At 43.6% G+C, this 12,840-nt stretch overlaps 1 protein-coding gene across 1 annotated transcript in view; it reads right to left on the bottom strand.

Moving 5' to 3' along the window:
- The window catches only part of ZNF804B (zinc finger protein 804B), a 245,359-nt gene extending 244,172 nt beyond the window's left edge, over positions 1–1,187 (bottom strand). The window contains exon 1 of the mRNA XM_075706395.1: positions 807–1,187. Coding sequence (XP_075562510.1) covers positions 807–1,187 — 381 coding nt within the window. The remainder of the gene's footprint in view (positions 1–806) is intronic.
- Positions 1,188–12,840: the final 11,653 nt, after the last annotated feature.

The following is a 12,840-nucleotide window of genomic DNA, read 5'->3' as shown; positions in this document are numbered from 1 at the left end:
CAGTACTGAGACCCGGCACACCGGCAGGGAAAGTTCGGGGGCTGCGGAAGGGTTTACGGTACGGCTACCACCAGCGTTAGGGGAGGAGAGGCCACAACGCTCCGGCGGTGCCCGGGCGCCCTCCGTGCGGGGCTGCCCCCGGCACCCCGCTGCCCCCCGGCACCCCGCTGCCCCCCCGAAACGCCTTCAGCCACTCACAGAGCCCCTCTGCGGCAGCTCGACGGCTCTCTGCTCTCCGCAGGACCTCCCCAAACTTCACGCGTGTTCTGCCTAGAGGTCGGTCTCCACAGGTAGTTCACAACACGCCGCAGCCAAACGCGCGAGTTCCTTTTTTTTTTTTTTTTTTCCCAGCCGAAAACAGGTCGCTCGCTCCCCCTCCTCCGCAGCGTCAAAACCTTGGACAAGGCACTAAACCGCGACACCTGGAGCCGACACCGCGCCTTCCCCGCTAGCAGCCTCCAACTTTCCTGCAAAGCGCCTGAAATTCACCCTTCCGTCGGCAGGAGCCCGAGACGCGGTCCACGGAGAACCGCGACGGAAGGGCAACCCCTCCGCCCCGCCGCGGAGGGCCAGCACCGCCGCCCCGGCCCCTCGGCCCCGCGCAGGCAGCCGCCGGCGGGAGAAACTTTTCCCAGCCGCCCGGCGAGGCAGCGCCCAGGCCGGCCGCCCCGCGGAGCGGGACGGAGCCGGCGCCCGGGCTCCGTGAACCCAGCGGGCCAACGCCGCCCCCCGCGGGCCGCGCCGCGCCGCCCCGCTGCGTGGGCACCCCCGGCCCCCGCGCCGCCGCCCGCCCGCCCCGCTCCTACCGTGCGGGGGGCAAGTGGGGGAGGGAGCGAGGAGGTGGCAGTTACCGGCGAGCGAGCGCCCTTCTTGCAGAGCGGTCCCCTGAAGACGCCTTTGATGCCGCGGTAGTGCCCGTTGCTGAGGTGCCGGGAGCTGATGACCAGGTAGCACGCCATGCGGGCCGCCCGGGCGGGGGGAGCGCCCCAGCCCCGCGGGTGGCGGGCGGGAAGGCAGGCCGGCTCCTCCTCGGCGGCGGCGGCGGTGCTACCCCCGCCGGAGCAGAAGCCCGCATGAAGGAGCGGGCGGAACCGCAGCAGCGATCTCCCCGCTCCCGTCTCATCCAGCGCCCGGGTTAGCGTTGCCAGCAGCAGGATGCGCTGAAGGCGGCGGCAGCCAGAGCGCATCTGAGGGAGCGCGGAGGCCAGTCCGCATGCTGCTCCGCGGGTAGGAGACGGGCCCGGGAAGAAGAAGGGCAGAGCGCAACTTGCACAGTCCGCCGCTGCTACGGCCCCTTCCCCTCCTCCTCCTCCTCCTCCTCCTCCTCAGACCAGGCCACCGGCAGCCGACATCCGGAGGGGAGTTTCTCTCCGCGGCAGCTCGAGCGGCGGCTGCTCCCCAGGCCCTTCCCTCCGCCGGGCTGGGTGGTGGATGCCGCCGGCCGCCGCGCACAGCCCTCGCCGCTCCCGTGCCGCCGCAGCCGGCGCCGCGCCTCGCCTCACCTCCGCCGGCGGGGGGGGGGGGGGGGGGGGGCGGTGCGAGGGGGGGCGGAGGAGGGGTAGGGCGGGAGCGGGGGCGGCAGCCGGCCGGGGGGCGGGGGCGGCCGGGGGGAGGACGTTGCCCCTCGCCCCTCCGGGGAGGGAGCGGGCCGCGGCCGGCGGCCCCGGGCGGAGCGGGGCCGGGGAAGGGGGGGAAGGCGGCGGCGGGGCGCGCTGGCCACCCTCCTCCCCCCCCCCCCTCCTCCTCCTCCTCCTCCTCCTCCTCCTCCTCCTCCTCCTCCTCGCTCAACTTTCCCGCCTTCGATGGCGGGGAGGCAACGTCCCTTCTCCGGCTGCGCTTCCACCTCTCCCCTCATCCCATTGCCTCCACCCCGGCTGTCCCGCAGGCTGTCCCCCGGCAGGGGCTGCGGGCCGTTCCCCGCCCTGGGGCTGCGGAGCGGGGCGAGGAACACCCTCCCGCGGCCGTGCCGGGGGCTGAGCGGGCACCGGTCCCCCCCGCAGCCGGCCGCGGGGCTGGGCCAGCGGGAACCGGGGCTGCCGCGGTTCCGCCGCTGCCTGGGAGCGCAAATTCGCCCAGGACGGCGGCGAGGGCTGCGCGCAGCTGGCCGGACCGCCTGGACAGCCCCCAGCGTGTGCCTGTGCTTGTCGCCGTCGTCCCCCCTGAAAGCTCGTGAATTTCGCTGCGTGGTGTCATTGACCACCTAAATGATTGACACAGAATCGCAGGTGTGCAAATCTTCCACCCCTGAAGGGCTGAAAACAGGTTGTTCTTTCCCCCTTCTGCAAGAGGCAGGCGCGATGTACCTCGGCCCCGGCTGTGCACACTCAGCTTCTTTTCATCAGGTCGCAAGGATTGTCTCTGCTCTGTTACTTACTGAGTCGAAAAAATAAATCAATAAATCACACCACCTTAGGTGTCACCTGCAGATCTTTCATTTCTTCTAAGTAGATTACTTTAAACTGTAGATAAGAATTACTTCAAATTTATATTTTTCATTTAATCCTGTAAAAGCCTATGTTTTCAGATACTTAGTGAATGAAACTGATAAGCCACACTCATTCTAATTTTAGCCTCTCAAGAGCTGTCTTTCTATGAACTTAAAGTAAATTAAAAAGAAAATCTCGCACAAGCCACCGAACTGTATAGCTAAAAAGGTCATGACAAATCAAATGCCATTTTTTTGGCTGCATATGTAAAACAGTGTTGTACACTCTTCGTACAGGATGCTTCACATATCGTATAAAATTTGATTATATGTGTGCACATGTACATGTATACAAATGGTCAGATCTATTATATATTTCATTAATAAATACATAATGTTTTAGAGAAAACAAAATGGGAATAACCAAAGCTGGAAATAACATGTTAAGAACATCCTTATGTTAACCATACTACAGTGTTTTGCAGCATGAAACACGGGGGGGGGGGGGGGGGGGTGTAAAGGGAATTAAACTGGTAAAACCCAGGTGTGAAATAAATAAAAGGACTTGGCTCTCTGCGTAATGTGTGGTTGAGCTGTGGGACTCCTTGCCAGAGGGTGTTGTGGGTGATAGATTAAACAGTCACATGAATCAGTACAAATCAGACTTTGGGGCCTGGGAGCAACACTGTGCCCACAACAGACCTGTGGAGGACTTTTCTGAAGTAAGAATTTACATTGGAAAGTGGCTTTTGAGAAATTACACTACCGTACTGAAAATAGTTATCCACTGTTAATTTGGTGGCAAAAAATGAGCTTTTATGATGATTTCCTCCTACAAGTCACAGTTGTATCAGTGTCTTGAATTTTTCTTGTTGGCATATAATTTATATATTTTGTTAACTGCTAGTTCTTTCTGAAATTACTCCTCTGCAATCCTGTTAAAGATAAAAGTATTAACTTCAGCTTGAATTTTGGTCTGCAGCTTGACTTTCTGACTGCACTGAATATGCAGTTCTGGGAGTAAAGACTAGCATCTTTTCTCTTTGGCAATGCAATGAACTTTCCAAAACTTTGCTTCTCTGTGATGCAGCTGTTGCTTCTCAGAACAGAAAGAGAATTTACATCTCATCTCAACCATTTGCGTAGAGGTCGAGGTACCTTTTCTGTTGTGAAGAGATGTGGAAAGCCCTTGTTGAGGAAGAGAGTACAGCAGACCCATGCCACATGCATACTATAGAGATGTGTGTTTGTGCGTTGCAGCTGCACAGACAGACTGGCCAGTCCAAGTCACCTGCAGAGGAGCTTCAGCACAAGCTAAAACTGTGCAAGAGCTTCACTGTAGGCTAAGGGACAGTACTTTCCTCCTTAAACTTATAGAGTCTTCTACAGTTCATTTACTAAGATTGTATGAAAGGGAAATGATTTGCCCTAGAGTAGACAGCACACTACTCATTTTATCCTGCTGAGAAGGATGATGTGCTCAATTGACCCTGCTGTGAAAAGTAGAAGTCATTGTAGGCTCACTTCACTTTGCAGACTCAGGGGAATAGTTACTATGACCACCAATCTAATTTATAAACAATCTGTAGGTAGGACACAAGCCTGAGAAAATGAGATTAAGAGTTGTCAAATGGAACGATTAGATATTAATTATAGCACTCCCTGAACAATTCCCCAAGTCTCTGGAGGTGCTGCACCTTCTTCTCTTTCATCACAGGTCATGTAGAAATATGAGCCTTAACTATTAGTAGTTTCATCTGGGTCCAATCCTTCACTACCTTAGATCTCATAAAGTAATTTTCAGCTGAGCACAATGGATGTAAAATACTACCTTTCAGAACATTATGCTTTCTTTGCAGAAGTGTTGGTGACTTTTCAAGATGCAAGGAAGTGGAGAAGCAGGTCAGCTGTCACTAAGAGATGATGATTAGAATAATGAAATGTTCTCCAGTTCATCTATCCTCTCAGTTTACACAGTTTTTTATCATTAATAAAGACTACTTAGCATTTATTGCCCCCTCTCCCCCCCCCCCCCCCCCCGCCCAAGTCTGTAAGCATTTTCTAATTATTCTTTGTAGGGATTGTCCTCATTGCACCATGTAGTGTCAAATTGAAATACCCAGCCTAGCTCTAAAGCCGCTAGTTCTGACATAAATATACTCTGAAAATCAGGCAGCAGAGAACCATATTAATGCAGTCATATTACTTTTAATGGTTGAGTTAATTCATATGCTTCTTTGCAGCATTAGACAGTACAGTATAGACCTACCCTTAAAACATTGTCTACACTGTGAATTTTATTTAAATTGTAATTCAAGTATTGCTCCTAATATGAGTTCCATCTGCACATAAATTCCATTATACTGATACCCTCTGATGTATAGGTAAAAAACTACAGTTAGCATGATTCTTCAGCTGCTAACATAACTGTTCCTCAATGTGGATACAGGCTAGATCCACTCAAGGGCCCCAGTCCTAAAATATTTTCCACAATCCCCTTACTGTGCTCAGAAAGAGCAAAGACACCTTTCCCCATGCCTCCAGACATGAGAAAATTCAAAGAGTGCAAAGAATATTCTGGCACTACACCTCTAGAAATTTTACTTTAGCAATCAAACAAGAACAGAGGGTGTGTAGACACACAGCTTGAATACTGTTTCACAGTCTGGTTGTTCTCACTTGAGTTAGTTTAACGTGAGATTCCAACACAGAGAAACCTGTATGAACCCTACAGTAAGAACATACCCTAATGCTTATGTGATTTTTTCAAGCTGTCTTCCTCGCGGTACTGAGTGAGTGAGATCAACATCTTGGCAAGACAATTCAGGTATGAAAACACATGATGAAGTTCCTGCCATATAACAGCAATCAATGCCTTTGTGCAGCTTTACAGTATATGTTATCTTCAGACATAATGGAGATTTTAAAGCTATAAATCATGTCCCGGCGATATATGCAAATCTTCGGATTATAACTGTTTAACCTACATATTCATCCACGCTCAGTTCCTCTAACCCATCCACGCAACCTCTAACACTTCTCCATTCCAGTGGTCCATGACTGCAGCCGATTCCTCAGGGTTCACATGAAACGCAAGTCCTGCCCCACTGAAACCAATGACAGTTTTTGAGGTCAACAGAATCAGTTTCTCTAGAAACTATCACCTCTTAAATATATTAATGTATGATGACAAACTCTTACAAAAGCCTCAAATATACTATTCCAACATTAGTTGTCCTATTATTCTACCTGAAGAAATTATCTAATATACCAAAAGAGTCCTAATTCTTTGTAATTTAGAACCATATATTAGAAATAGTCAACATTTCTATAGATCACGTGAATAAATTTTAGCCTGAATGTTTGATTTGTTTTTATCAGTGCAGCATATATTTTGGCGAACATTTTGTAAAGTTTGATTCTTATTTAGAGCTCCTGGTGAATGTAAAAATACAAGGTGAGCAGGTCTGAGTAAAGCTTCTTTGTTTGGCTTTCAGTGAAATGGCAACTACAAATCTCTGCTCTTTTTTCCCTGAATCTTAAAAGACACCAATTACATTTTTTCCTGAAGTAAGTATTAGTAAAAGCTTCATTATATCCATCTTTATTTCTTAATTAATTTAGATTATTTTAGTCCTTCCCTACTTTATTCCATTTGAAGTAAACATAATACTGCTTATCCAAACATTTTTAATCCCAGGCTGCCTCTTTTTATCTAAATAGTAGTTACATTCCTCTTGTGAATCACTTATGTAAGCAGCTTTCTAATACCCAAAACTTGAATCTGTCAAGGTTTATACACTTGAAGCATTGATGGCTAAGTTATTCTACTCTCTAGTCCATGCAGGATCGATGACACCATTTTACTTTGGATGGAACTTTTTGGAATGTCTAAGTGCTGAACAATCACTTTATAGTCTACAGCTTGCTATTAATTGTGTAGCCAGCAAATACAGCAGTCTTCATGATGATCAAACCAAAGTGCATGTGTATACATCAGTGAAGACTGGTAAATCATGCCCTACTTTTCTTACAGGCTCATGCTCCACTGGTTTTAAGAAAGTCGTATAGTTGAACAAGAATCTCATTCAAATAATTCATCCTCACTCTAACTTTTCTTTGATATATCTCCTTAGTGACATTCAGCAACCTCTCTGCATTACTTTATCACTAAAAAAAGACAATATAATGTTTCCTTCAGAGTTATTGTGAGAATTACTCAGTAGTGTAACAACAGTCATAAAGAGGAATGCTAAGTATTAATAGGTGATAGTGGGGAAGACTGCTGATTTCATAATCAGTTAAAAATATGCAAGAAATCTATTATTTTCAGAAGGTTGCTGGATATGCCATTCACTTAAATTAATAGGTCAGTAATGCAAATAGGACTTTAATCCTGTATTAACAAGAACTCCATACTTCCAAAGTATGTGTCTAATGATGTAAAGATATCTTCCATTTTCTATTCAGAAATAATAGTCATTGGTTTCTTCTTACCTAGATGGACATAGAAAGAATAATGGCAAGTAGCCACTGATATGAAAATTATGTGTCAGAGCTCCAATTCTATTTTAGTAGCAAATCCTTTTTTTCAGGAAGATGATGTATAAAAGAGATGAGGGTGTAGCAGTGTTTTCATACACTTGCCAATTTATTATGTTTGCATAAATATTTAATATATCAATCTCCTTCAAAAGGAAGAATATGGTTTGCATTTCAAGTCTTGTAGTTTTCTTACATTTTCTTACTGCTAAATCCCACCAAAACTTTAATTACTTGCTGGACATCCACAGGAGAGGTGATTTACATTTTTCATTGCTCATCAGTGGTCATCAGGCTGATCTCCTGGCTTTAGCACTGTATGTGCTAGTGGCCTTAATATCTAAAAGGTGGGTAAAGTTATTGTATTTTATTATTAGGAACAAGAATTGAATATTAACTGGAGAATAGCTATTTTCAAGTTACTTTAAAATAATGTAAAAAGAAGGAAAATATTGCTTAAGCTCTCCACAGATAGCCATGATACCCACAGATAGCCAGAGAGGCTGTCAGCATATGTTTCAGCCACAGATACATTAATTTCAATAACCAACATAACCACAGCTGTCAATCCCTTTTCCTACTCATACTCATTTGTTCAAGGAGTCCTCCAAGGACAACCATAATGAAGCAGCCTAGGAACAGGAGAGGACTCCCATTGCAAAGGAATGATGAAGGCAAATTCTGTCATGTAGATTTTTCTATTGGCATAGGAAGGCATTTCCTTTTTCTTGGTATTACCTGCAATGGTAGCTTACCTTACATTGCCTCAAGGAACATATTTACATGCTTGCACTCGCTGTGTGCTAATGCGCACAGCACCTACAGTGACTTCCATGCTGTGCTGGTTTTGGCTGGGATAGAGTTAATTTCCTCCACAGTAGCTAGTATGGGGCTACGTGTTGGATTTGTACTGGAAACAGTGTTGATAATACGGGATGTGGTAGCTACTGCTGAGCAGTGCTACACAGAGTCAAGGCCTTTTCTGCTTCTCACACCTCCCCACTAGCGAGTAGGCTGGGGGTGCACAAGAAGTTGGGAATGGACACAGCTGGGACAGCTGACCCCAACTGACCAAAGGGATATCCCAGACCATATGATGTCATGCTCAGCAATAAAAAGCTGGGGGAAGAAGAAGGAAGAGGGGATGTTCAGAGGTATGGCATTTGTCTTCCCAAGTAACCATTATGCGTGATGGAACCCTGCTTTCCTGGAGATGGCTGAACACCTGCCTGCTGCTGGGAAGGAGTGAATGAATTCCTTGTTTTGCTTTGCTTGCGTGCACAGCTTTTGCTTTACCTATCAAACTGTCTTTATCTCAATCCGTGAGTTTTCTCACTTTTACCTTTCCAATTCTCTCCCCCATCCCACGGGGGGGGAGTGAGTCGGCAGCTTCGTGGTGCTTAGTTGCTGGCTGTGGTTAAAGCACAACGCATAGACAATTTCAGCTTTACAAGCTAGTATCACCCTTTTTGACTTGCACTAGCATTGCCATAAGGAACCCATAGACTGTCAGCACGTAGATGTTTTTTCTCTGGCTACATCTTCAGCCTTTGAGGCTTATTAACTGGCATGAGATCACGTACAGTTTATAAAGGACTCTTAAGTCACTTTTGTCAGAAAAGAAGTCACATTACCTTTTAAAAAGTGAATGAGAATTCAGCTTGAGAAAAGAGAGGGTTGAGGGGGAATGCTTGAGATGTCACACAAGTTGGATAAAGATCATACTTTATATGTATAGTCCATATACTCTGGTCATAAAAAAGAAAAGACAAGTAACTACAGATAGTTTCTGTATGGAGAGGGACACATAGTGTGGTAGTTCACTAAGCCCTTCCAGATAGAAAATGACAAGGGGAAAGCAACTCATTTATATAACTTGAGAAGAAATAAAAGAATGTAAAGCCTGTTGAAGTGCCAGCAATAAAAGGCATTTTAAATGTATTATATATTTTATATAAATATACATACATATTACATATGTATTATTTTTATATATGTATAAATGTGTCTGGTGTCCATATATTAATGCAATAATATAGAAATACATATTTAAATGCTGAAAATGTCAACACATATACCACTTTATTTCCTGTGCTGTTTTTCTGTTTTTACCCACAATAAAGTGACAATTTCTTTTTTTTTTTAGGGAATTCAATGACAGGGAAGTGATTTAGCAATCTTCAGCAAAGCAGTACAGAACTCAAGTCTGAGATGTTCACACCCATTAAGCCACTGTACTACCTAAGCTATCTCAGATCTGCACGTTTCCATGGAAGTATTTATTATGCACTACCACAAGATCACCCTGTTAGTTCTGTATGTATCCTGTTGCCAGCATTTCATCATCTGTCCACATTAATACTTTGGCAGACAACCTTTAAAAAGACTTTACAAAGAAAGATATGAAAGGCACAGGAGAAATTTCAAACTGACAGCAGCATTTGTCAGCTGGCATCCTCGAATTCAGATGTTTACTGAACATGGAGTCCTTCATATTATTACGTGTCTATGAAGCAACAGTTCTTTTTAAGACTGGCACCTACATAGTTTCTCTAAAACAGACAAGTATACGAAGAGTTTTTGGAATGTATTATGGCCTAGTTTTGTTCCTTAATATGTTAAAACATTTCAAACATTTTGTAAATTCCTTTCAAGTCACTGCAAAGTTTTCTTGTACCTTGAAGAAAATTCAGAATACTTTTGTAATGACTTAAATTTCAGTGAAAATTAATAACAGAAAAAGGAAATGTGCAATAAAATAAAAAAGTGAAATACGTCCCCAAATAAAAAGCTTACCCCTCCTTGGTATCTCCTAAAATGTGCTTAAGTGGTTTATGGGCTTGCTGGCATCTGCACAGGTGTGGATTTAATCTGATTTCATCTGACGTATGGTATTGTGGCAACTTGCTTATAGCAAAAAATGTCACAGTTTTCTGTGCAGAAATAAAATAGATGTTTATTTCAAATATAAATTCAGTCTCTATTTTTGCAGTCATTTTGTGTTCTAATTATAACAATCTAATTTGTAAACAACACATGCTGAGGTTTTGACAGTGAATTTCTGATGAAACACAGAGTGCAAATTTTAATTACATACAGTTCTAATACAGTGAGCACTGCAGTGTTTCTGTCATCTTTGAAATGGTAACAAAATGTAAAAAAAAGTTTTTGAAATATGAGCATGAAGGTAATGAGATCAATAAATGTCAGCTAGAAAAAGTAATCACAACTCTAGAGACTCACTAACCTTTCTACAAATTCCAGAAATAATAGAGTAGCGTGGATGAGGAATTGTTTAACAATGAGAAACGGATACAGTTATAAGGGGGAAGTGAACCAAAGACTGCTGAATAATACCAAAAGCATTGCCTTTTTAGGTAAATAAGAGAAAACAATCAATAATTTTGCTTTTCTTCCCGTGATCCTCACCAACGCACTTCCCTTTGCACCTTCTGATTTTGAGAGCAAAGTATAATAAAAACACATATGTAAACCTAGAGATAAAATATGAAATATGACATGAAGTGCAGTAAGAGATAACAGTTTTCCAGACTGATGGCCTGATCCTTCTCTCAGGCAAACAGAAATGTTAGAACATTAATTGACCTCCATATAAATTCCAGATACTTAACACTCCCAAAATTTGATGGTGTATGGTTTCTATATATAATTTATGCAAACCCAGAGCTTAAGGATTAATTAATTCAAGACAAGAAACTGTGTGCTATGTTTTAATGCCCCATGGTAGAATCTAACTTCTGTAAGAGAAAACATATTTCATATGCCAAGTGTTAGATTAAGTAATATTTGAAATGGTAATGTTGGTATTTTTTTGTAATAAAAAGTGCAAGAGCCATTGAACCCGAGGTGAAAATGGAAGGGAGTAAAATATTTTGTCAAACCTATGCAGATGGCCAATAATTTTTTTTGAATGAAGTATACAATTTTCCTGAAAACATGTTAGCATTTTATGAAGGATATGCAAAATTCACTAAGGATTTATGTACATAACAATCTGATTCTAGGGAAATTGGCTTTAAAAAAGAGGGGTAGAGATAACATGGAAATTAATTCTTATTTTATCATCGAAGTTGTTTTGTTGTTTGTTTTGTTTTTTTTTTTTCCCCAGCACTGACTGAACAGTTTTGGACATAGATAACAAAAAAGGATTGACAGAGATCGAGATTCAGTCATTAGAGTCCACTCAATGTTTTCAGGCAAAGTTGTGCAATTTTTTAAATTACGATTTGTGAATGGTAACACAGGCATAAAACCAGCTAGAGATATTAGCAGTTTACATTTCATCTTTCGGGTGCTAATCTAAAGTAGTAAATGCAAAAGGGCTCCATATAGAACATACAAAGTATTACAGCGTCACCATTAACTTTTACGATCAACAGTTTCTACTTTCTATCATTCTGTATGACCTGTTGAAATAAAAGGAATTGAAGAACTAAGGTGTTGTCTTTGAGATTCTCCAAGTGTCTAATTCCACACACATACATTTTCCCTTTTGCTTTGCTTCAAATTACTTTTTGAGCAGGATTGTTCACATATGTGCATTTATGTATAACATTTTTTTATACACAACATTTTACATATATATGTGTATATAACATTTTGCAGGACAGGAGTTCCTGGAGGAAAGTAGTTCTGGGGCTGGTGCGCAACCCAACATAAAGTAGCAGGTTGCTGTGATGATACCCTTTTGTTTCCAGCACAGAGCTAAAGAAATGAATATTCTGAAAGCTGAGGCAAGACATTCTGCAAACCTGTAAGCATTGATTTCAAAAATAAACACACTGAATTTCTCCTCATCTTACCTGCATTTCACATGTGTTCCCTACCCCAAAGGTTCTTATGCTGCAGTGATTTTTGATTGACAGAAAGTCCTAATCCAGCTACCATATTTAATCCATTTTCTCCAGAGTCTGAGTTTTAAAATAAAGCATCAAAAACCATGGCCATGGCTGGCAAAGGCAAGACACCCACTGACTGCTAGAGGTACTTCAACTCTAGCATCAGTTGCTATTGCTAATCCATGAAAATGCTTGCATCCTGTCTAGCTAGGAATTTGACTGAAACAGCTTGTGGAACAGTCGTCTTTTCTGGATTTCATGTCACCTCAGTCCAAAGCCAGCAGCGTTTGCTGGAACCATGCTGAATCCAGGTAAGAAAGAAGCTTTCAACCTTCTGAAATACAGACAGGGTACATGCCAATTGTAATGCTATGTTTTGTGTTCCATCACCCCGAGACCCTGAGACTCAAACAGGAGCTGTATAAATGGGGACCATGGTATGCAGCTATGGGTAGGAAGCTACCTTTAAGGATAAGCATCTTTTCGGCCTATGATTTTGAACGAAGTGAGTTTCAGTCACATCAATTTTTGCCTGTAAAGGCTTTGCTGTGGCACACCCTTCCTCATACAGGATTACTCAGAGTAGTCTAAAGAAAAGCTGGCTGCAGAGAGCTGCGGAAGGATCTTGCAGGTGACAAGGCAGTAAAATGGCAGATGAAAACGTCAATAAACATGAAATAACATGTATGGGAAAAATAACTCAAACTACACATCCATGATGTTGGTTAATTACTTATTGCCACTCACAGAAGAAATGTCAAAGTTCCTGGACAGGGTTATCCAAAAATGCCACCTCATTGCTCCGCAGCAGTCAAAAATGCCAGTCAAATGTTAGAAACTGCTAGGAAAGTATTGAAGAACAAACCAGAAAATATTTCAACACACTCTGCTCTGAAAGCAAAGGTGAAATAGACTGGGACTATAGAAGTAGGAATGGTGCATGAGCTGAGCTGCCAATTACCCTTTCCAATTTCTCAATATGCAAGAGGTAGAAGAAAAACATTAAGAGGAAAC

This window comes from Pelecanus crispus, chromosome 2, assembly GCF_030463565.1.
Source record: "Pelecanus crispus isolate bPelCri1 chromosome 2, bPelCri1.pri, whole genome shotgun sequence".
Classification (NCBI taxonomy): Eukaryota; Metazoa; Chordata; class Aves; order Pelecaniformes; family Pelecanidae; genus Pelecanus; species Pelecanus crispus.
This window is presented reverse-complemented; position numbering and strand designations above follow the sequence as displayed.